The sequence below is a fragment of the Protomyctophum parallelum genome (assembly GCF_964188405.1).
Source record: "Protomyctophum parallelum genome assembly, chromosome: 13".
Lineage (NCBI taxonomy): Eukaryota > Metazoa > Chordata > Actinopteri > Myctophiformes > Myctophidae > Protomyctophum > Protomyctophum parallelum.
The window spans coordinates 22,512,475-22,536,780 of NC_139708.1; the positions used below are offsets into that span (position 1 = coordinate 22,512,475).

At 40.9% G+C, this 24,306-nt stretch overlaps 1 protein-coding gene across 2 annotated transcripts; it reads right to left on the reverse strand.

Annotated features, from left to right (window-relative positions):
* Positions 1-716: 716 nt before the first annotated feature.
* On the reverse strand, positions 717-23,358 carry LOC310869756 (branched-chain-amino-acid aminotransferase, cytosolic-like). Of its 2 annotated transcripts, XM_083780648.1 has the most exons (18): positions 23,088-23,358; positions 22,958-22,996; positions 22,653-22,750; positions 20,228-20,294; positions 20,020-20,111; positions 19,714-19,818; positions 19,547-19,614; positions 19,339-19,435; positions 11,097-11,168; positions 10,384-10,584; positions 9,607-9,717; positions 7,825-7,944; positions 7,364-7,527; positions 4,610-4,752; positions 4,425-4,510; positions 3,272-3,412; positions 2,989-3,063; positions 717-2,830 (listed from the first exon to the last, which is right to left on the reverse strand). In XM_083780648.1, the coding sequence occupies exons 1-18, from the start codon at positions 23,182-23,184 to the stop codon at positions 2,789-2,791; spliced, it is 1,818 nt and encodes a 605-aa protein (XP_083636774.1). In that variant the 5' UTR covers positions 23,185-23,358; the 3' UTR covers positions 717-2,788. The 2 variants fall into 2 exon arrangements, with proteins under 2 accessions (XP_083636774.1, XP_083636773.1); XM_083780647.1 differs by lacking the exons at positions 19,339-19,435; positions 19,547-19,614; positions 19,714-19,818; ... (3 more) ...; positions 22,958-22,996; positions 23,088-23,358 and adding an exon at positions 12,239-12,314.
* Between the last annotated feature and the right edge of the window lie 948 nt (positions 23,359-24,306).

Sequence of the window (24,306 nt, forward strand, 5' to 3'; positions counted from 1 at the left end):
ACCTCGTTAAAAAACACGATAATCGTACTGGATTTCCCAATGGTGTTGTGATTGTACCTAATATGCCTTGTACCTAAGAAATGGTGAAGCTGACCAATCATCGCAAGCTCACGAATCTCTCTCTTCTTTTCGGTCAAGAGGTGCACACACATCACAAGTCAGCTATTTCGACGGGTGCTGGATCAGAATAGAAGAAAACACTAGAGAAGGAGAAGGTTCACACCGTCCTAATGCTCCAGAAAATGTATTGAGCGGTAAAAACATTTCGTTTTCCTACGTCAGGTGTCTTAAGTCCTTTTATCACTCCCCTCAACTAAGACTAATAACAGTAATAAGGGCTAGGTGGTGGGGTGGGTATGTAGTAAAGTATAAAACCATGAAATTGGCACTGCTCAGTCGATCACAGAACACCATGTCAATATCTCACTCAAAATGGTGGACCGTTGTAAACAAGTTAATGCTTAATCATGGTGTCGTCCACAGGAAGTTTTTGTATTGAAATGTACCAATTCTGCATACTGTTAATAAATTCATCAATCAAACTCATGTATTATTGCAACAGGGTTGTTTTTATTTTATATATTTTATATCTTACATTTCAAACTTTCTTCCAGGCGTAGGGAGATGTTTTCCCCTTCCCAGCTGTAGATAAAGGTATATTCTCAAACTTACTAGTACACTACTGACCATTTTAAAAGAAAAGGATGCAACAAACATTGTCCACAGATCTGGTTTATTGTAAAAACACAACCAAATAAAAGTAACAGCACATTAAAAGTAATAAAAGTCCCACAAATAAAAACTAAACTCACATCACTAACAGAACAAAGAAATAATCCAGCAATAGCCCCTAGTGCAGTCACAAAACAAACCAACAATGCAGGATATACATATATATCAATGGAACACAGAAACAGACGTACGTACTACGTAGGTTAGGCACTTTAGACAGAGGAGAGACATATATGGAGTGACAGGTACAGGTATAACCTCCCATGACAACGTAAAGGCAAATTTATACTTTGTATGCTACTGGCCATAGATACGACCACGTTGTGTGGCAAAAAACAACATACTTTCAACTGAAAAAAAGTGACGATTGTTGTTGAAAGTACGTTATCTTTGCCATTTGACACAGCTGTTTGGTGAATTATAAATTAGCCTTAGGAATACATTCAAGGGCAAGAAAAGCAGCAAGAAAAGGACATAAAGCTGGATAATACACAGCAAACATTGGTTAAACAGCAATGCAAACACTTGGGAAGACAGTAGTTAAGATTCCATACCCAAAAAGGACAAAAATAATTTAAAATCCCCCTAATTTATTTTCTTTTTTTATAGAAAAAAATATTTTTTGTTACAATACAGTTTACATAATGATAACACGCAAACTAGTGCAGTGTTTGCCAGCACATCTATAGTGGTCTCTTTCTCATTGCTTAAGAGTAACTATATCTAGAGCATTTAGGCCACAGCCTATTGTTACCCCACTATTTGTGTGCACTTACTGTACGTTTACCTAGACCTCACCTTTAAAATCACGGTCATTTGACAAAATGATTTTTTTGTCGGCAGTAACATCTTTACAGTCAAAATAGAAGGACATAAAAGCCACTCTATGTTCCTTTTAAAGTAAAACAAACAAATTCACATGACTGACTGACATCATCCAGGTCATAGCAAACCTAGTTCTACTGTACGACAATGTTTTAAAAAGCACCTTTAGTGTCACATTGACATGGACCCATGACATCTAAAGCAATACACTAACATCCCCCGTGATTCGTTATATATATATATATATATATATAAGATATGTGACAGTATCAGTACTACATCCAAGGTTGAATTTCACGTTTCTAATTCTTTTTTAAGGCCGTCTTTGCTATGAGATTGTTTAGAGATTAAATTAGTAACATAAGAAAATAGAATATGATGTCGCTGTTGCACACTTAAAATAAACATGTTAAAACTTTTAAATTATGAAGAACAGTACCTGTAGAATGCACTTCACTAACCAACAAAACAAACATGTAACATGCTTCTGTATTGCTACTTGCTAGTACTTCAAGTCCTAGGATTGGATTATGACATTTTGTTGGCTAAAATGACCATATTTGCTAGCTTAATTTGTGTTTGTGCAATGAGCTACGAGGAATCTGCACGAGGAACACTTTGTGCAGCTCAAAATGTGCAGAGATATGAATGCATACAATGATATGAGACATTTAAAGATAATGCACTTTTGAACGGAGTGTAGCCATTTCCCAAGCAGCCTAATTGAGCTGTTCAGCTATGTTTTTAGTTTGAGTTATATTACCCATTAGACTTGAATCAAGTAGAAAGGACATGACTACCGCAGGCCAATCCATCAAATGTAATTAAACCAGTGCAGTATCCATAGAGGACTTTCTTCTTGATTCGTTAGTTGTTTTTGCTTATCATTTTTATTTTTTTCCTAAACACAGCTTGTTAACACTGGGTATTGTGGCCTGTACCCCTTGGGGTTAGGGTCAATGCCAATACAGTCGACATTGCATATCGTTGTTAATATATTGCTTTCAAATGCAAGTTGTCACATTCGAAAGATGAACCTTATTCCTTGGAGATTCTGTTTTGAAATGTCAGAAACTGTGATTCAAATCTAACAGGGGAGCTGTCTGTCTTCTCTGGGCAGCCAATCATTAGGAGTGCATTAGTGGGCTGAGGGAGGGGCAAGGACTGCTGGTGTTCCAAGCTGGAATTATGGGACTTTTCTTGATACAAATGGCATGTGCAAGTGGTGAATTTAAACCACCAATGGAGCCCAGTCACTTTGTTTGCGTCCATACTGGGTAAAGCAAGGGAGCAAGTGCAAAGAAAGGACAGGAAAGGAAATTAAAACTTGTTGAAGGCTTGATTTGTTGTTTTGTTACAACAAATGTTAATTACAGTATGAGTGTAAAAGTAGAAGGTGAGCATTAGCGCAATTAAGGCTTTTAGGCTTACCTGAATATCAGTAAGTTCTTTGTGGAATCTCTTGGCCAAGTCTGGACCATTCTGCATAGTGGGAATCTGGTACGTCTGAGAGAAAGAGACAGATTGAGATATAAGGTATATGTGGTATAAGGTGCAGAGAATAGAATAAACAATGTAATCAGTACTTTCTGATGTTAAGGAAGAACACAATGGTTTACCCTCAATATGAGACATGATGAGTCCAACTCCTAGTCCTAACATTTACAGAAAGCTAAAAGATATGAGGGAACTAGTTGGTTGCACTAAAACGTACTGTTCCTTTGTACAGCAGGCTGCCAACAGGACAAACGACACAGGCAGTCCCCGCTCCGAACACTTCCAGAATCCTTCCTGAGTCCAGGGCTCCAAGCAGCTCCTTCAGGCAGATTTTGCGTTCCGTCACTTTAAACTCACCCTGAAGGAAACCAGGGAAACGAGGAACAAGACTCAGTCAGAACAGGATTGGTGGCTTTGGCTTGGTGACTTTGTGTGTCTCCTCCTCATTCACTAGCCTCAAGAGTAGAACTAATGCAGATGGTTGTGAAGCATAGCATGTGACTATGGTGACCAATGGCCATCCTTTGGGCACCAGGCAATGTGAGGAAGAAATAAAACACTTAGTCAACTAGTCAAAGGCTCAGAACTAGTGGAGCAGTGTTCCACTGCACTAGCAAGATAAATATAGGGGATTCAATTATTAGCTTCAATGATCATGATGATCACTCTCCTCCCGGTTTTGCTGTACAACTGTGTGTATAATTGTGCTTATCCAATAAACAGAATTAAAAAATAAAATTCACAGTGTTCAGCATTTGCCACACTATCAATTACTGTACAGGCGGTCTCTTTGCTTACTTGGCATTTTGTTTCCAAGCCAAAATGGAGCTGGCGTTGGCTCTGGAAATTCTGTGGTCAGCCAAGTTCATAAAGTAAATGCATTGTCAGAGACATTGAATCATGGTGTGGAATTAGATTACGGTAGACATTTATCTCTCAAAGATTGATCAGTAAATAAGCAGGTCTGCATGGTAACAACCAGGCCATGGGAAGGAAAGCCCACTGTAAGGTAGCACTGTAGATGCTTCTCCTAAACCACAGGTTCTCAATATGGACCCCAGAAAATGGCTGACCAAATGGACACCAAAAGGTATGTAACCTCGTCTGCGAGAGTGTACAAATGGAACCAAATGGACCCGTATTTGTACACTCTCAAAGTTAAATGAACACTGAGGATTTTACAGAGTAGCTGTAGCTCCATGAGATAAAAAATCTTATCAAATGGGGGTATGTGGGCTAATGGACATCAAATGGGCAGCTCACTGTCTTCCACTCTCTTAAGCCCAATTTCTACTTTGCCACCCACAAACATTCAATAACTTTTTTGGAAAGCGACACTGTCATGCAAGGAAGTATAAAGTAGGCGTTACCCATTCCCTGGCCAGGTCTAGCAAAGACTGCCTTGTGACTCCAGGTAGAATAATGCCATCCAGAGGAGGGGTGAGCAGCTCCTTCTCTGTAGAGACACAAACGAACCTATATATTAATAAAAAAATATATTTTCAACAGTTACCGTTTGAAATGAAAACACAGCCACACAACAACACGGCCTGACCTCCAGTCTCATTGGTCCAGTAGATAAAGAGGTTCATCGTGCCGACCTCAGTGATCTCCTCCTCTTCTCCATACAGCCACAGCACCTGCTGACAACCCTGCTTTATTGCCTCATTCTGCACAGCTATTGTGGGGCCGTAGTTACTGAAGGATGAGAACAAACATTTGAATAATTATTATCCCATATTATTATCCCATGGTAATCCCATTGTGTAACAGGCAAAAAACACACTCAAAGTGAAGCCCAGGTCCTGCATCACATTAAAGGAGCATTCAGTGATTTGGAAAAAACCCCGGTCCGCCCCGGTAACAACATGTGCACATGCACACGCTCTACAGTGTGGGGTAGTGCAACAGGCCAACAGCACGTGGACCAAGGCCCGCCCCCACTCGATCATGATTGGAGGAAGGCCCCTCTCATCCTGATTGGATGAAGGCTTTCTCACCCGCCACCAAAACCGAAACTAGGGTTTTTTGACCCCATGAGGCCTTTTTTCTTTTTCTCCCAATGTAGTCATAGAGTGCCGACACTTTGCTTTCCCCATGTGTTATTAGTCCCTTGTCACTGCAGCTAAGTCCTACAGTTAGCCCTTGGTATACAATGCAGAAATCAGTACACCTTCTTTAACAGCCACCACATGACACAGAAGAAAAACAAAAAAACAAGCTAGTTAATGCTATACCGGTGAAGTACAATTCAACAAAAAGCTCCAGTCATTAAGTGTTCATACAGTATGACATTTTATCTTTCAGTGATAATCAGCTACTCCCATCTGTAGTCTACTGAACAGGTTGGTGGCTCTGAAATAATAACAATACTGCAACAATAGCAAGGTATACTGATACTGTATCTGTATGTGTAATACTGTAATTTGTCCTGCATGTGCATTTAACCCAGGCTAACTATTTGGAGCAGTGGGGAAGTGTCAATCATATGGCACCTTAGTGGAAGCACTCTGAGCCCCCCACCACACGTATAATAGGTACCTTTTGGCCAAAAAGGGATTATATTTCCAACGGGAAAAAAATACTTTTAGTTACCGTACTCCACTGTGCCCTCTACCGATATTGCCAAGAGAAAACCCTCATACAGAATAATTTTCCTCTGGTGAAAAGAAATCCCTTTCTGGCCAAAAAGTACCTTTTATATGTGTGGTGGGGGGCTCAGAGTGCTTCCACTAAGGAAAGTAGGCTTTCTAATGACACAACCCCCCTTTGTAAGCAAAAACGTGACCTTTTTATTTACGCTAAAGACGAGAGGCTGGTCTGCATTTACGCGAGCCCCGGAAGTCATCGGTAACATAGCTCTAAATGGCCAACGGCAATGCAACGGCAAATTAGAGCTATGGACCAGAGCTAAGTCTACTGATGCTTTTAAAAATGAATAATTTTAAAATGGACTAAAAACCTATCTTTTTACCAAAGCATTCCCCTAACTCCCCCCCCCCCCCCTCTTTTTACTTTGCTGGGTCTGACAAAATTGATTCTTGATGCATTTGCTGTTTTTAACTCTGTAAGCACTCTTCGAGATTCGAGAGAATGTAAAGTGCTATATAAATAAAATGCATTATTATTATTACATTTACTCTAAAGGCTTGATCAGTGAGTAAGCAGACTGGTACCAACCAGACCTATGGTCCTTTGTGCTTTTCTTCTTGCTTACAGGTTCTTAAACATGGACCCCAGCAACCCCTTTACAAACCCCTTTACCAACCCAGCTGTGGCAAATGTTACCAGTCCAGTGTCACTCTGACTGCTAAAGAGTTGCTAGCTAATATAGCCTTTATACCTCATGGGTGTGGACACAAGATGGCGCTAGTCCTCACATAACCTCTATTTGCTAAAACTTTGCTGGCTTGACATCAGATGAAATTATTTCAACTGAATTAAGTTTGACCTGAAGTGCCAGCCCCGATATTATATAAAGCAAAGATTTATGTCTATGCCTTTAGGACTCTGAGGCTGATGCGGAATATTCTGGCATAGAATGAAGTCTCTGTACAGTTCCTTCATGCTAATAAGTATCCCTGAATGGTGTACAATGTTCCTGAATTAAACGAGTGAGTGACAGGTGTATCAGCAATGGGAAACCAAACGGGGAGTGTCTCGGGGGAAGCTCACAACTCTAAACCGCATATGGGCAACAAGCAGCCCAAGGGCCGGAACCATCCCATAGATAGACCATCTGGCCCATCCTCAAAGGAAAACAAAACAACCCCCACCCCCCAAACAATCTAAACGAAAAAATGACCAATAAACTTGAAACTACTAAAACTAAATTCCAATTGATGGTCATTCATATTTACCATTTGAGTACATAACTGCATATATGTAATCAAATGTTTATAATTGTGAAAGAGTCTGCCTTGAGTCCATATTCATAACATAATGCAAAAAAATCTAAATATGACTAGAGTGTCATGTCTTTAACACAATTCAGCACTATGTGTTTCAAGTTTCATTTCAACTGTCCAATGTGTGCCCCTTTGCTCACTTTATCAAAGTCACTATGGCCCTCTCAAAAGAAATGCTGCCCATGCAGTGCCCACCCCTGCACTAAGCCGTTAGGATTGAGATCAACGTGCAATTGTGCATAGTGTGCGTCAAGTGGCATTATATAATCTAAGCTGAGCAAACGCAGGTCCAGCATGACAGGAGTCATGTGGAACGAGGCCTGCATGTTATTAGGAAGTACATGGAATCATGTGTGTATGTACGGGGGTGTGGCCATATCACGGTAGGGTCCAAAACTCACCCTCCCATCTTATATTCCCCGACTCCTCCTCTCCATGCCCTGACAAAGGCAGGGTCCGCCAACAGAGAAACGGGGTTGAAGGAGCCTGTGGCAAAGTATGGCCCCACGGGTCCGACGATTACAAAGATCAGAGCGCTGCCTGCCCTGGACACTCCTAAGGAGGGCTGAGTACAGTGAAGGAGAGAGATTCAATATTTCTTCTCAAAACGGAACTCGCAATGTGTTATACAAAATCTTCATATGCTCAGTTACATAGACATGTCATTGCACGTTCCCAAACGAGCTGAGAGCATTTTATTATCCCATAGCAACAGCTACCATTACCAGCAGCATTCATCAGCCATCTGTTAAGTGCTACTAGCAAAACAATGTGGTCGCAGGGGCTAAAAATAAAAGGTTTGTTTTTCTTTTACTTTTTTCCCCCTGTACATGGAATTAGCTTAATGTCACAAAAGGCTCACCTCAATTCCTATGAAGGTTGGTCTGATGTAGAGACTAGCATCCAGGGAGAAGGGAACCCAGTCCTGGTCTACCTCTACTAGCTTCTTTATACACTCCAGGAGTTCTCCTTTGTCAAACAACTAGATGCACCAAAAGAGGGACACTAGTAGTTTAATTATTTCACTTCAAAATGTTGCATACAAAGATGAATTACTTGGTATTTCATAGAGTTAACAGGCCTTATTAAAAGGTGGGACATATTGTCCATGGTGTGTTATTCCACACCCCAATGGACACTGATACACTCCAGCAATTCAGGAGGCAAACATGTTTTTGACTTTTTGTAGTGCTTCACTGGGAGAAATATGTTTCCTAATTATACGTGCAAACACTGTGATGCAAATAAGTGTAATTTTCTCCTCCCAGTCCCACCTGTCAGCTTTCAGCTCACATGAGGTGGTGAGACGCTTGTTTTAACAGAAAATGTGCATAATTAGGGACTCCTCCTGCATTCTTTCCTGTAACTATAACAATTAACTACATTGTTCACCACTGTCGTCGTTATAGTTTTGGTGTGGACTCACACTCCCACTACCATTCTCTTGAGTTAGAACATATAAAACGATATAGTTATAGTGCTTGGTGTAGACAGCCTGAGCTCTCTATTTCAATTCTGAGAGTGTATAAAACCAAATGGAGCCATAACCATTTGGTTACATTTGCACAGTCTGTACGCAAACCTCTCTTCCAGATAATACCAAGGCCATTCTCTGCGCCATCAACCATGTCAAATATCACCATTGTTGTACCTAGAATGGAAGTCCCAGACTTGGCACAATGCCAGCTCTTATGTTTGGGTACACAATGAACAAGAACTACATGTACGAGGTACTCCATCCCAGCTAGTACTGTATGTATGGAGTGCCTATCTCCAAGTCTCCGGGGAGTTGCAGTTTCATAATTGCTGTGTCAAAATCAATTAGAATTCACTGAATATAAAAAGGCACTATGATTGGCTGTTGAAACAAGGTCGCCCCAGGAACAGCTGGAGAAGGAGCATCGAGGGAGAAATGGCAGAGAGTGGGCTCAACTGGGGAGATCTAGAAAGAACGTCTAAAAGCCGAGTGAAATGGAGGACATTTGTCAACGGCCTATGCACCCTAGAGGAGCAAAGGGCTTAAGTCAAAGTAAGTCATGATTGGCAAAAACAGAGCAAACAGAGTAGAAAAAGAGTACTATCATGTATATGTGCATGTTGTCCTTGTAGTAGCAAAGTTAGATTAACTCCTTTGTGAACAACTTCACAAGTTCACAGTAGGCTATGTTCCATAAAATATACAACAAAAATAGTTTAGAAAGGTGCAATTCGAGCTTAATAGTGCGAGAAGAGAACGCTCTGGTTCTTATCAGTTCATTCATGTATCCGATTGTTTGAGGAAAGAAGCTTTTTTGCAGTCTATTTCCAGTGGCTTTGAAACTTGCGAAACCATTTCCCATGTGGCAGCATCTCAAACAGTCTGCGGTTGGGATGGCTTGAATCCTTCATTTGTCTCTCTTAATTGACTTTGTATGTAATCATGCTGCACGACAAAATATATAATCACCTGTGTGAACACACCTTTAGAGGCTTATTTTGGCCTAATATATTCACTGGTAAACACTTGCTAAGACATTATGGATCATTTGGGATCGACTGAAATTCTTTGGCTGTCAATTACTATTGTCAGATATTTTTTGTTTTACAACACATTGAGTTCAGTGCAAGCCGTCATGCACAGGGGAACAAGAGGTTGAATGCTTACAGGGAGGCAGCTCCGGTCTGCACTGCGATGCATCCTCTCCATGTTCAACATGGGCCTGTACAGACGGATGTGGCTGTCATTGCCACGGAATGCCTTCATGCCTTCAAACAGCTGATGGTCAGGAATGAATGACAAATTACACACAGATTTCACACAGTGAGCATGTATGGATAATGGATTATCACTGGAGAGCTGACAACTACCAGCCAGCACACACAGCAAATGCTGTATGGTGCATTTATATAGCACCCTTATCCAAAGTGCTTTGCAACGTGCAATACATTCTCTCATTCAAACACACATTCACACATCGACGGCAGAGGAGACCATGCAAGACACCTGCCTGCTCGTCGAAAGCATTCAAGGGTCCAGTGTCTTGCTCATGGACACAAGGGGAGCTGGAGATTGAACCGGGAACCTTCCGATTCCCAATTAGTGGTCACTCAACGCCCCAGTAAAATCCTATGTGTTCATTTAACTCTGAGAGGGCAAATATTAGCCTGGGTTCCAGGCTGATTTGCTGTGTTCCGTGGGTCTGAAATGTCACTTCACTTGCGAAGTGACATTTCAGACCTGCGGAACGCAGCAAATCAGGCTGGAACCCAGGCTAGGCAAATACACCCAAAAGGGTCCACCAGAGTTACAAATAGATAAATGAACACTGAGGATTTTCCCTGTGTAAGAGCTGCAATGAGCTGCAAACATTTCAACCCAGTGCATCACATATGCTCGAGTGTGTGCGTGTGTGTGTGTGTGTGTAGGGGGGGGGGGTCTCACCTCTATGGAGTAGTGAAGGCAAGAGGTGGCAGGGTGTAAGGACAGGTTCTGAAAGGGCTTTATCTGAGGCGCCTCCCAGCCCTTCTTCTCTGACCAGTAGATGGTCAGCATGTGGTCAGAGAAGTGTTTGCCGAACACCAGGCTGGAGGGGTCGGGTTTAGGCGAACAGTTTGTGTTCCGCTCAATAGTGAGGTCTGCCGCCTGAGGTATGTCGAGGACGAGGGGAGAAAGAAAGGGTCCCAGAGAAAGACAGCACGGGAAGAGAGCAAGCGACGAATATAGTGATTTTCTTCATTATTGATGGCGCATGCTTTGAAATGGGACTCTGGCTGACAGCATGCTTATGACGAGAATTAATTTTACATCACGAAAAGCCACAGAGTAATCAGTTCAATTATTATTATTTATTTTTAAATTAAAGTAAATTAAATAATGACAACGTACACACAGGGAAAGAGGGAAGGGGGAAGAAAAGAGTCATCGTTGTATATACTGTAGGCCTGAAACATGACTTTACAAATGTTACTTTTCAAACTCCAGTCAAGGTTAAGCAGGAAAAAAAGAGTGTTTGTCATGTTTGTTACTGCCTTCCTTCCTGTCATAAAGACAACACCATAGGCTGTGCTAAACCCGCTCAGGCTGGTAATAAATTCCATTGGGTGTCCACTAGCCAGGGCCAGTCAAGAGATATTTGCTTTGGGTTTTTTAATTACCTTAAAGGAACTGGCAAACCGCAGTGACCCCAAGGAGAAAGGGAGGGCCTGAACAATCCGTCCATGAAGTGCCTATATATACAAGAACAAGAACAGAAAACAAAGTTATAATATGGGAAATGGCAAATGAAGTGTGTAACTACTGCAGTGTGACAAACTAAATACTATAGTGTTGAGGTGAAAAATGTCCCTAGTGCAAAGACATTATGCAAAGGGCTTTGCACAACAGTGGAGAAGTAGGCTATGCCTTTAAGCCAAGGTGACACTATGTGACACTATTTTCATTTGCAGGTCCTTGCAGCTTTAAATAGCATCACACAAGCACACATGACAGCAGGTCTGATCAGTGACAGCAGTGACAAAAAGCATCATGATAAAGTAGCCCAGGTGGCTCATGTATTAATGATCTGTATTTCATCCATGATGCAGTTGTAACTCTGAGACAGTCACACTGTCTAAATTAACATCAAAGATTTAACAGTGTACAGACTGTACACAATCAACAGGGCTACAAATGGATCATATCAGTGAATGAATGTAACAACACTTGGTGTTTCCACAACTTCACTTTCTTAAAACCGTGCACAAAACTCCCCTGGCTACGAATATTGGAACAAGAACGCCACAATATCCATTATTAAGGTGTAATAATAACGTTGGTGAATAATCAGTAGGAGACATGATATAAATAAGGACCCAGCTGTTTCTTGGCAACGCATTTCCACTGACAAGGATCGGACTACTAAAAATCAAGCATGACATTTAGGTTTAATATTTAATACCCATAGCCTATAACAGACAATTAAGTGACACATCTACGTTACAATCCACTTAATTACTGCAATAAGTCACACGTAATAAACATTTACGCCTGGCTTTGAGATCATATGTGGAGGAGTGTAAATAATCAATGTAAAAGGTAATAACTATTTCATAAGACATTACACCCGCATCTAAAGCAGGGGGCGAAAAAACGTCTTAACGGGCTGCCCAGTCAAGCAAAAGCAACTGACCAAATATCAATCATCTATCTATTATCTCTTAACTAATGGGTTATTCCTTTAGTTACTCATTGATGGAGACCGTCCTGTGAAAGAAACGGACAATATTATTGAGAGATAAACGGCGATCTTTGGACTCACCGTTCGGATGGCTGCCATTGCTGCTATGTGATGAAATGAATGCCAACTCTGCCCGTGTGGGAACACATTGACACATAAGTTCCGGTTTGAAAACAACTGACAATAAATTCTCCACGTGAAAACTGCCTGAATTACACCCTCGAGCGCAAAACAATGACGCATTTATTACCACGATGAACTTTTTAGGGATCAGTCTATTTTAGTTTAGGTTTTCTTTTACATAATATGTTATACCAGATTTTGTATTATCTTTTATTTTTAGACATGTTTTAATAGATCTGAGAAAAGGTTATATTTGCTCACGTTAGATTAACCCTTCTGTTTTATATATTTGAATTATTCAAATTAAAAAATGACTGACAATAACCATTTAATACTCTATGACAATAACGGGGGAAATGTTGTATACGGAAGTAATTGGGTAGGCGTGACAAATGTCTGCCATGTGGTTGGACAAAAATAAATGTTCCGTTCACTCAGGCCATTGGCCTATCAGTGGGGAGTGGTGCACTGCATGGTGGCAAACTGGCAGATGCAAAAAATATATCACTTAGCTGGTGTGAGTGAAAGCCAAAAGCAGGACACAACCTTACTCTCCGTCTACAGTACACAGCAAAACGAACAACTGAAATGTATTGAAATATGTAATTAAATTATCCTTTATTTCATAATAGAGTACACTAGGTCCCACTCTTTAGCACGTTTAGGCTTTCCTTTGTGGTCAATCCAGAGTATAGATCTATTAAACAAATTAAAAACAACAATATTGACTTGAATAGCTATTCCTTATTAAACTAAGGAGTCCGTTAAATGAATTACATGTTAAAACAAAATCATTTCCATTCTGTCATTGGTCATTGAAGTGGTCCAGGCAGGTGGTGTGGTGTGGTGGCGCATGCCTCCGATCAGGCTCGTGGTGGCACGTGCACGGAATGCGCACAAATCACTTGTGTGATTAATGTTAGGGGGGGGGGGGGGGGGCTTCATTTGGCATTGCCCCACGGCCCTGGGAGATCTTGATCTGTGTGTGATGGGATCTGACTTTTGAAGCCGTAGTTCAGCTCAGCTCCTCCACTCATCAGCATGTCGATGCCAGTGCAGAAGGTCGCATCAGCAGCGAGAAACAAGGCAGCCAGCCCCATTTCAGCTTCCGTCCCCATGCGACCCATCAGCTGTTGGGAGTCCAAACAAACATACATCTTAGTTAGTGCACTGGTTTGCAAAGTGGGGTCCGGGGACCCCCAGGGGTCCTTGAGGGTTCCAGGGGGTCCCCAGCTAAATTACGAAACACTTAACACTTAAGCCCCATTCATTTTTTTTTACTATTAGAAAATAAGTGAACAAAAGGTCATCATCTGAACTAAACATGATACTACGGACACAAATTATGCAATTATCAGTTTTTGGATAATTCTGCCGAACTGCAAATGAGCTAAATTATGTTGGTATACATATTCCCACACAAACCAGACATTTCTTGAAGCTATAGAAATACACTTCTACACTTGCAAATTAGCCAGACTTCAAATCCACAAAACATTCCTGTAAATAGATTAGAACAAAGGCCTTCATCAACCCTTCTGTTATGAATAATGAAGTGCAAGTTGAGACTCTATCCTCGAGCTAACGTTACACACCCGGCAAAGTTAAAAGACTAGACCCACCCATGACGACGCTTTGGAACAAACTCTGTCTTTAACATTCTATAGGAGGGAGATAGTATACAGTAGTTCAGTATAGTTAGTTCATTCCACAACCTGTGTGCAAATCTCTCTTGGAAGAGCCACCCATTGACTAATCTAATCTAATCTAATATACGGCAACCTCCGTGTTTCTTCACTAGTCCGATCCAGAAGAACACAGTTTGCCAGCCACTGCTACAGAGCTGACAATGAGGTTATATCTTCCCTTCTACTCTGTAATCCTGCCTCAAAGCAGACCAGAGGTCCCTGATGTCATCGCTAGGGACACATGCATCAGTAAGCTGGAACTGAGGATGGCCATGAAGGACCGGAACGTCTGGCGTAGCATTGTGAAATGTATGATCTCGCCCGGTCGAAAAATGAAAAAATGATGAATTGCAAGTAAATTGTATGGACAGTTATTTCAGCACCGAGTTCACAATTATGTATTTTATATTCGTTTCCTTCCTCTAGTCTAACTCATCACTTGTTCTAGGTTCGAGTACATGACGTGGTTCTTCTGTTTGGTCATTTTAAGTACACATTACAAAGAATCACCATATACTATTGTCCATGTCCTGTATTGTGTATAATAATATTATTATATTACATGTAATGTAATGTAATGAAAAAATGTATGAACGAGAAAGAAATGTAAAAATAAAGTTTACAAAGAAAAATATATATTATTATATACAAAAAGTAACTTGTTGCAATTTTCATGCCCTCATGGCGGAACTGCAGGCCAAGACATAGTACGTCATGGTCATTATTATGATTTATTGTTATTGCTCTCACAACTGTTATGTTCCCATATCCCACAGGGATGCCTTCACAATATCTGAGCACTGATGTCCCAAATGGCATCAAAACACATTGAATTCATACAGTGTTTAAGAAAACACCCCAAAATACATTGATCTCTTATCAGATAATACTGTCAATTCTTTCACACACAAAATATCCCAATCGTTTCGAAACGCGCGAAGGGACAGCCCATTGTCAATGTTATATCTTATTGCCTGGAGGACCCTTTACATATGTACACTCTTCATAGTTAAATCAATAGTGAGGACTTTTGCATAAGGCAGCTGGGGGAAGGGGGAGGGGGAGACTGCTAGTGGTGCACATGAAAGTCCAAATTTCAAGAAGAAAGGTTGCAATTACTAATTTAGAAAAGCGACAAATAAATATAACAAGTAGTGTAACTAATTACTGTTGGCAGAGAGTAATAAGTAGCCTAATAAATTACTTTTTTGAGTAACAAGCCCAACACTGCTCATGTTGTAATGGCTTTGTCTTTCTTTCACTGGTACAAAGATGGGAGATCTGCTTCTCACAGACCGGGTGGTTGTAGTGGTAAATAAAATTATGCATTTTTATCCAAAGCGCTTAGCGCCATAATCGACCCATTATGATGCACATACATTCACACACCAATGGCAGAGGAAACCATGCGAGGCACGAACCTGCTCATCAGGTTCCCTAATCTTGCTCAAGGTATATGAAATGGAGGTAGGGTCACCAACGTCATTTTCACTATCACTCAATTCCAGACAGCAGATTCGTCGCACCATGGGAGCCAATGAGAGTCAATGAGAGCTCTGTTACCAGCTCATGAACAAACACTATTTCTGAAAGACTGAGATATTTTGTAAAGTAATCGCTTCTGGCAAATAACAGAAGACATATAACACATTATGTCTGCTGTGTTGCTTTTCGATGTGTACACAGTGTAATTTTATAGAGGTATCTAAAGAGCAGAAAGTACGTTTCTGAACGTGCCAAATATCGCGAGACTGTCCACCGCTTCCTGTCTGGCAGCCAAATCTCACGATACCCCCAGAACAGAAACAATACCTGCTGCTGTTTAAATCCTCAAATAAAATGTACTGTGCACATCGAAAAGCAAGTGGTTAGAAATGTCTTATTTTATATGCCTTAACCGATTATATGACACAGGTCTCAATGGTTCATAAATAATGTTATGTTATGAGCTGGTCAAGCTTGCTCCATTCACTGCTTTGTATTCATTTAACTTCCGGTGCGAGATTTGGCTCCCATGAAAGTGTCATGGCGCAGCACAGTCACGTGACCATGACACTTCCTTCTCTAAACTTCCTTGATCTTGCCTTTATTTGTCCTAGGATCTTGCTCAAGAACACTTCGACACTAACCAATGGGGAGCCTGGGCATCGAACCGGGAACCTTATGTTTCCCAAACGGCCGCTCTATCTCCTTAGCCACAGCCATGTAGGCACATGCATACTAGGATGGCTCGACGAGAAGACTACTTCAAATACTGTACTGTCACACTGAATGGGGTATCATAGTTAGTACAGTAACTATAATCTGTTTAATTAAGTGCTTCATATTCTCCTCAGTTACGTCAGCAGTAGAAGCACCACAAGGGGTGCACGGCACGCACCAGTTTGGGAACCACTGTATTAAAGAAACAGTCAATTTATCTTCATCTGAGCCTATAATCACCATGAACTTTGTTTCGCCTTCATATTAACAAAACTGTACTTCAAGGTAGAGTTAGTCTAAGTAACATTTATCAGCCTATTGAGGCACAGTTCAATGGTAACTAGCCACAATGACAGAGCAATTATGAACAATTATATACTGTTCACTAGCTGAAATGTTGTCCATGACACATATTTGATATGATCAGACCATCGAAGAAGGCATCCTCATAAATTTGGCTGTGCTCAGTGAGTTTATTATTTCACCAGCAAGGGATTGAGCAGCCATTCCTTCCCGGAATTCAGTTTCCGAAGGCCTTGCTTAATGCAGGGTAGGATCAAATTCCCCTTTCCATTCAATGGCCTGCCATAACACTTTTGTATCATCACAGTCCATTATGCGCTGCCATCGAGGTGGCAAAGATTCTATAGGGGCAGGTCAGGCAGAGTGTGCTCAGCCTGGGGTGTCTAATTTACTTATATCTATATAATATATATCGAAAGGCCTTTTGTTTGAATCTCAGATTGTTTCATTTCTCTACACTTTATATAGTATACATGTACAGTACAAAAAAACATCATGAAGTCTGATGATAGTATGTAATTTTGCCAGCAGGTACACTTACTTTTTGTCTGTTTGGCACGCTAGTTCAGTTATTGGATTTGATCTTCATTTTTTTTGTGAAGCACTTTATAACTTTATTGGAGAAAAATAAAACTAAGCAGGTGCTCGACTGCGATATAAACAGGTTATGATGATAAAAAGGTGCTCACACGGATCAAACGGGATTAAGGCATAAAGAAAAAAGAAACAATCCGGGCACTCAAGGTTAAAATGAGGAGGAAAGCCTTTATTAAATTAAAAAGTCAACTGCCAACATGTTTCTACCTAACCGGTCTTCATCAGGGCAAGACTGAATCATTCTTGCCCTGATGAAGACCGGTTAGGTCGAAACATGTTGGCAGTTACCTTTTTAATTTAATAAAGGCTTTCCTGGCCTGGGCCGTGGCTCAGCGGTTCAGGCACCTTGGCTGGTAACCCAGTCTGGCAGTGTGCCGCAGCCCGCGGGTTCGACTCCCGATCCCGACGGCCTTTACTGCATGTCACCCCCCCCTCCAGTTCTTGTCAGCCTACTGTCTATCCCTCCATAAAAAATAAAATTTAATAATTATGGAATGACAGTGGCAGACACACCATTACATGAGATACCCGTCCCTGAAGAATGAGCAATACCTTTCCAGATTTTTGACAATTCCCCTAGACCTAACCCTACTTTTCCTAACTCTCTAGATCAGTGACCCTGTATTCAAATACATGGAAAGGTCAGTCTTTGCCAGTTACGGTACCTAAAAAACAATTTATGGAATGGGACAAGTGGATATCAAGATTTATATGGGGTGGTTAGAAACCGAGGATTAGATACGAGACTCTGCAGCTCCCCAAAAATAAGGGAGGTATGGCTTTACCAAACCTGAGGGAATATTTTAATGCAGCACAACTCAGACCATTAACATGCTGGTGTATTAGAATATGTCGCGAAATGGAAGGAAATTTTATTGGAATTTGAAGGATGCAAGATACAACATTTATTGGCAGATAAGGAGCTATATATGAAATTGGATAAAGATCTGGACCCAATCACTAAATTTACAATTGAAATTTGGAATACAATAGTTTAAAAATACAAGCTCGAAAAGGAAACAAAAATCCTTAGTTGGCTGGCATATGATTCTCGTTTCAAACCAGGAAACTATGACCAGGGATTTAAACGATGGGCAGCATGGAAGGATATTACAGCAGTATGTACGGTGATTGCGAACGCAGTGATTGCGAACGCAATGAGCACTAACTATGAGACCCTGCAGATCATGTCTGTGTGTCTGTCTGTCTGTCCCGCTGTGACACCACCCGCCCGCCACCAGAGGGCGCAGCTGTAACACACGCACGCACACGCGCAGCCACACACACACACACACACACACACACACACACACACACACACACACACACACACACAGTAGAAAACTTAAAAAAAACAATTTACGAGCTGCGTTCGCTTCCCACGTTTGCGCGTCTATTACTATGAAAAAGAGATAAAAACTGACTCAAGGAATGAGGTCATTAGGATTATGATTCAGGCATATGAAAAGAAAAAGGGTAGAGTAATCTCAGCTCTATATCAAGGTTTGATGGCAAGTAAAGAAATATCTACCCTATATATTAAGGAGAAATGGGAAGCTGGATTGGGGGTTACGGATGAGGACTGGTGCAATATATATAATACACAGTGCACGGCCACAAGCTCTAGACGTGGAGGGAATTCTGCTGGAAGAATATTACCAGATATTTCATAACTCCAAAGATTACAGCAAGAATCCAGTCTAAACAACAATCATGCTGGAGGTTATGTGGAAGTATAAATGTTGACCACGAACACATATTTTGGAATTGTCGTAAAATAACTAAGTATTGGGACAATGTATGGTCAGAGATAAAGAAGATACTTAGCTATGAGATACCCAAGACTAGTGTTGTGCTGTATCTGGGTGATTTGTCACAGGATAATACGCAGAGAGAAGATATTTACCTGGTCAAAGTGTTATTGGCAGCTAGTAAAAAAGCAATTACAAGAGTCAAGACTATGGTACAAACCAGAACCTCCAGCTTGTGAGCAGTGGCTGAGCATTGTGGAGGAGATATTTGTAATGGAGAAACTAACTCATGTATTGAGACTACAAGAGGAACTATTCAGTGAAAAATGGGAGAAATGGACTGAATATAAAGATCAACAAAACGACACCAATGTTGATAATGATGGACATTCATAGATGTACTGTAATATGTTGTATATTAATGTTATATTTGAACCCTTGCACTGCAATTGTCATTTTATGTTTATTTGTATGTCTACCTGCAAATAGAAATTAAGTTTAAAAAAAGAAAACTTGCCTGACAATTCTCTCCTGCTGTTATGGCTTCAGCAGCATCTGTCGTCTGTCCAGCTAATTCTTCCCACAGAGGTGTCAGAACATTACCTGGGGAGAGGCTTCAATGGAAGTCAAATAGAATACAATACAATAACATTTGTTGACTTTGTTTATTCTGTAAACCAGGAAACTTTATTTCGCAGTTATGTGAGTAAACCTGTTTGGCTCACCTATTAACTCTCACTTTGTAGCGGCTCTCATCCACAGCCATTGCTCTTGTCATGGCATTTATCGCCCCCTTGTGGAAAAACATTCATACAACAGGGCTGTTTATTTTTCTATTTGAGACTGAACTGAGAATAGATCTGGGCATTTCTTGTCTGGTCTTGTATCTCACCTTAGTGGCCACATAAGGTGCAGCATCTTTCTGACCAATAGAGCCCACTAGACTGGACACATTGATGATGCTTCCGTGACTCTGTCGCAGGTAAGGCAAAGCAAACTGGAGGAATATACGGAGGAAAAGTAATTTAAACATCCTGTGCGTGCGCAGCCGCGCATGCGCGCGTGTTCTCTTGAAAGCATTTTTTCTTTTTTTGTCTTAGTGAATTGATTTTGACATCATATTTTATTTATTTTGTATTTTGTCTTAATATATTAAAATTATATTAATATAAAAATATATATAAAAAAATAGATATACTTTAGAAGCTAAGAAGTAGCTGATGAGATTCAGATTCAACAAATCTCTAAATTCATCTGCAGTGGTCTCATCAGTAGGCTTATGAGGTGGGTCTGAGGGGGAGAAACAGATAAGGGTAAAAATACAAGCATAGTACCAAGACAGTTAGACACATGCTCCTACGCAACATCATCTATTTACTTCAGGGAAAGAAAGATAAGATACTCACGCGACCCAGCATTGTTAACCAGGCAGTCGATTTGTCCATAACGCTCAACAGTCACTGCAATGAGTTTCTGGGGAGAGATATTTACTCTTTTAATTCAAATAAACTGGAACAATGAAGTGGGCACAGGAACCGGTTAGGCACAATTCATCACAGTCAAAGGCACAATGCAAAGCATCAGCTATAATCCAGGTGAACAAACAGAAGCTCTCAAAACATGGAGGTGCATTGTCATATTATTCACAAAGGACACACTAGGGAGTGTATAGGTTAATCTGTAGCAGTACTATCATGTGCAAGATCTCTACCTAGAATTATGGTACAATTATACCTTATAATGTTATGTTGTTCTGTTCACCTTTGGCCTTTTGTTATGATCTGATTGTTTTGGGTACAGGTTGGTCGATAGAAGTAGTTCCTCCATTAACTTTGTATATGCTTTTTCCTTGCTCTAGAGAGCCATGGGATGTTGACTCTTTCATATTCAAAGCCTATTTTGCTATATCATTAAGGCCAAATATGAACATTATAAATTTATAATACACAAGGTGTAGTAATTCTGGGGCGCCCGCTAGCCAAGTGGTCCAGGCGCATGCCACATATCATGTGTTCGAGTCCTGTTCATGACGACCTTTGCTGCATGTCCCTCCCCTTCTCTCTCTCCCTCTTCACTTGATACTATCAATAAAAAAGGTAGAAAAAACAAAAACAAAGCTTAAAAAAAAAAGTGTAGTAATTCTACCATATAATTCTTATGATATTCATAATATGCCCCTTTCACCAGTAATGGATGCTTGGGAGATGGAAACCATAAACAAACAAAAAAGGTAACGCATATTTGATTATTCAGCATACTTCCACAGTGAATGCTGCAACCAAAAATTGTCCTACTAAGTAGGCCTACATGTTTATTGGCCTTGGTCAGATGAAGAATTGGATAGAATCCAAGCCTTTCTTGTGACCATGTACCATCATCACTAACGTAAATACCACAGTAGCTAGCAGTGGTGGAAAGTAACTCATTACATTTACTTAAGTACTTAATACAGACAGAGGCCTTTAGGAGGGCCACTCAAGCCGCAAGCGGAGCCTGCAGAACCACCGTGCTGCTCAGGTGGAGTCTGCGGAACCATTGCGGCTTAGGAATCCACCAGTCCTGAATGAAGTGTCTGGTGCTGAGAGTGAGGCCTGGTGAGAGAGCAGGAGTGGACCTGGTGAGACGTAGGAGGGGTCCAGACAGGAGTCAACCCACAGAGCCTAGTCATTCCATGTGCCAGAAGCATACCTCCCAGCCCTAGCAGAGAGTAGTTCTGGAGTAGTTCCAACGGATTGTGTGGCCTTGGTCTTTTCCTTATGGGACTGATCAAGGGTAGCTACTGGGACATAAGTCGGGACTTGATCACCCCGGCTGGGTCGCCTGAGTGAGGGGTATGATGTTCGAGAGACCCGAAACCCCGTTGACCTCAGGATACATCACTGAGGATACGTCCCAGGTGCATCCATGCGATGATTTTTCTTTATGTACTTAAAGGACCACTTCACCACTTTTCAACCTATCTTCATATACTAGGTCCTCACTAATAATCATGAACAAATGGCGCATTTTTTTCCTACTCGGTCTGTGTCTCATAGGAGGGCTGTGGGCAGGTCAGAAACCGTCTTCCAGTGACATTATCGATGGGGAATACAAGCTAATAAAAACTGCAGGCTTTCTAGTCCTGGAAAGTTGCAATGCGAAAATGGAAGCCATCGTTCTCACGATAATGAAAATCTAAACATTTCTGTAAAAGAATCTTGTTTAAAAAGAAATCTGCCTAATGATGATGTCACTGGAAGACGGTTTCTGAACTGCCCACAACCCTCCTATGAGACACGGACTGAATAGAAAAGAATCGTGCCATTTTATCATGATTATTAGTGAGGACCTATTATATGAAGATAGGTTGAAAAGTGGTGAAGTGGTCCTTTAAGTACAATGAGGAATTTGTTATTTACTTGAGTATTTCCAATTTCCAATACTTTTACTTCAATACATCTCAGGTCCAAATATTGTACTTTTAATCACTACATTTATTTATAAACTTTAGTTACTAGGTACTTTGTAGATTTAGATTATTGTTATTACAAAACATACATTAACCATTTCAGCCCATACATTTTGGCCATTTGAAAATAGACAATCAACAAGCTCACAATGCATAGCATTGCAATGCATTGTGAGCTTGTAGATCTGTCATTTTCAAAAGGGACATTCTGCAAAATGAGTATTTTCTACTTTTTGTACATTTTGATATACTTTTATTCAAGTAAAATTAGAATTCAATTTTTTTTACGTGTATCAAACTCAAAGTATTTCTATATTGCAGTATAGATACTTTTACTTAGTAAGTAAAAAGTAGGCTACGTTTTCTACCACTGGTCACTTTACCTTGATGTCATTCTCTTTGGTCATGTCACAAATCACAAATTTGCATGACCCTGGACCTGCCTTGTTGAGCTCCACCTCTAGAGCTTCACCTGATGCAGCTGAAAACATTAATATAATTGTAATTAATTATTATATAGACCAATTATAGCCATTCTCATTTGTGCTCACTGCTCTCAGTTACAACGAATTGGCTAATATACGCCTATACCTTTTGGGTATATTCTTTTCTGTAGTAGGCCTAGCATGATTTTCTGTAGTAGCATGATTTATTTTAAAGGCAAGAAGTAATAAGACATTTTACCAACCTCCTCTTGCACAAAATACTACTTTGGCTCCATTCTCCACTGAAATATATGCAAAATTGTTAGTACATCCTCCTTCCCTGATCGAGGATCTTCACAAACTGATTCAAGTGCAAGCAGAATTATATCCTACCAAATACTTGGACAATGCCCTTGCCAATTCCTTTTGATCCTCCAGTGACAATGGCAACTTTGTTAATGTACCGCAGAGAACTGACACTGACAGACATGATGCCAGAGAAAGAAACGCAATGATTTGAGTTATAATCCGCAGAAGCAAATGCCTAAAAATGTAGGAAGTCACGCTACCTGTTGCACTTGTTTGTCGAGCTCTGCGGGCAAGAAGCTATTTTACTCACTCCTGTTTCCACAAAAGACACGCGCGTGACGCTTCCTTTTTTCAGTTCATGTGATTTCCCGTGTCTGGACTGTCAACACAGTTGATTTACCTTTCATTTTATTCAAAGTTCCCAAAAAACATGCGCGAGTCAGCGTGACCTTGTGGGAGTTGTAGTTTTCTTGACCACAGACATACATGCGGATTCTATAGATAGGCTGTAGCCTATTGTGTATTGTTAAATAATTCATTGTAATCCAATATGCTACTTATTCTCCCTGCCCCTCCCACTATTACTTTTTTTTATGAGCCCGATAGGTTGATTGCCCTAATAAAGAAGAAGAAAGGAGCATCAGAATGGGCTAATTTGAAATAATCCAGAATAAATTAGATTTATAAATATGACAAAAGAGAGAGAGAACAAGAGAAGTGCTTTTCACTTTAAGCCTTTACTGAAAAGTGATTTATATGCATCCCATTGCAGTGTTGTTCGCCACTCCACTGCATTACACATCTTTCTGGTGTGTGTATCCATGGGTCACTATAGTCTACTTAAAGACAAGTACACAGTAGCTGCTCACTTAATTTGAACAATGTGTGGCTGCATGTAACGTATTTACTACGTGTCCAAATGGGATTATTGGGTCAGGGGGTGGGGGGGGTGTAGGAGGTTGACATTTTAGGGTGGGAAGGTTGTTAGGGGTGGGGTAGGGGGGTGCGAGGCTGCACTTGGATAACTGGAGGGTTGAAGATTGAATTTCGACCTGACAGCATTCCCCGGAGAGAGACTCCGTGAGCGTGAGAGAGTGAGACTGAGCGAGAGCAAGCGAGGGTTGTCTGCAGATACAAGTGACCTACAAGCAAGCTTATAGCTATATCTCAACTTCACCCAGGGTGGGGAACCGGGAGACAGATTAACGCTGACCCTCAGGGAGCCATGGTGCTTGCCCCGTCCCCTCCCAAACTTGGCACAAGGAGATGGCATGGGACGGGAAGGGTGCAATGAAGGAAGGGA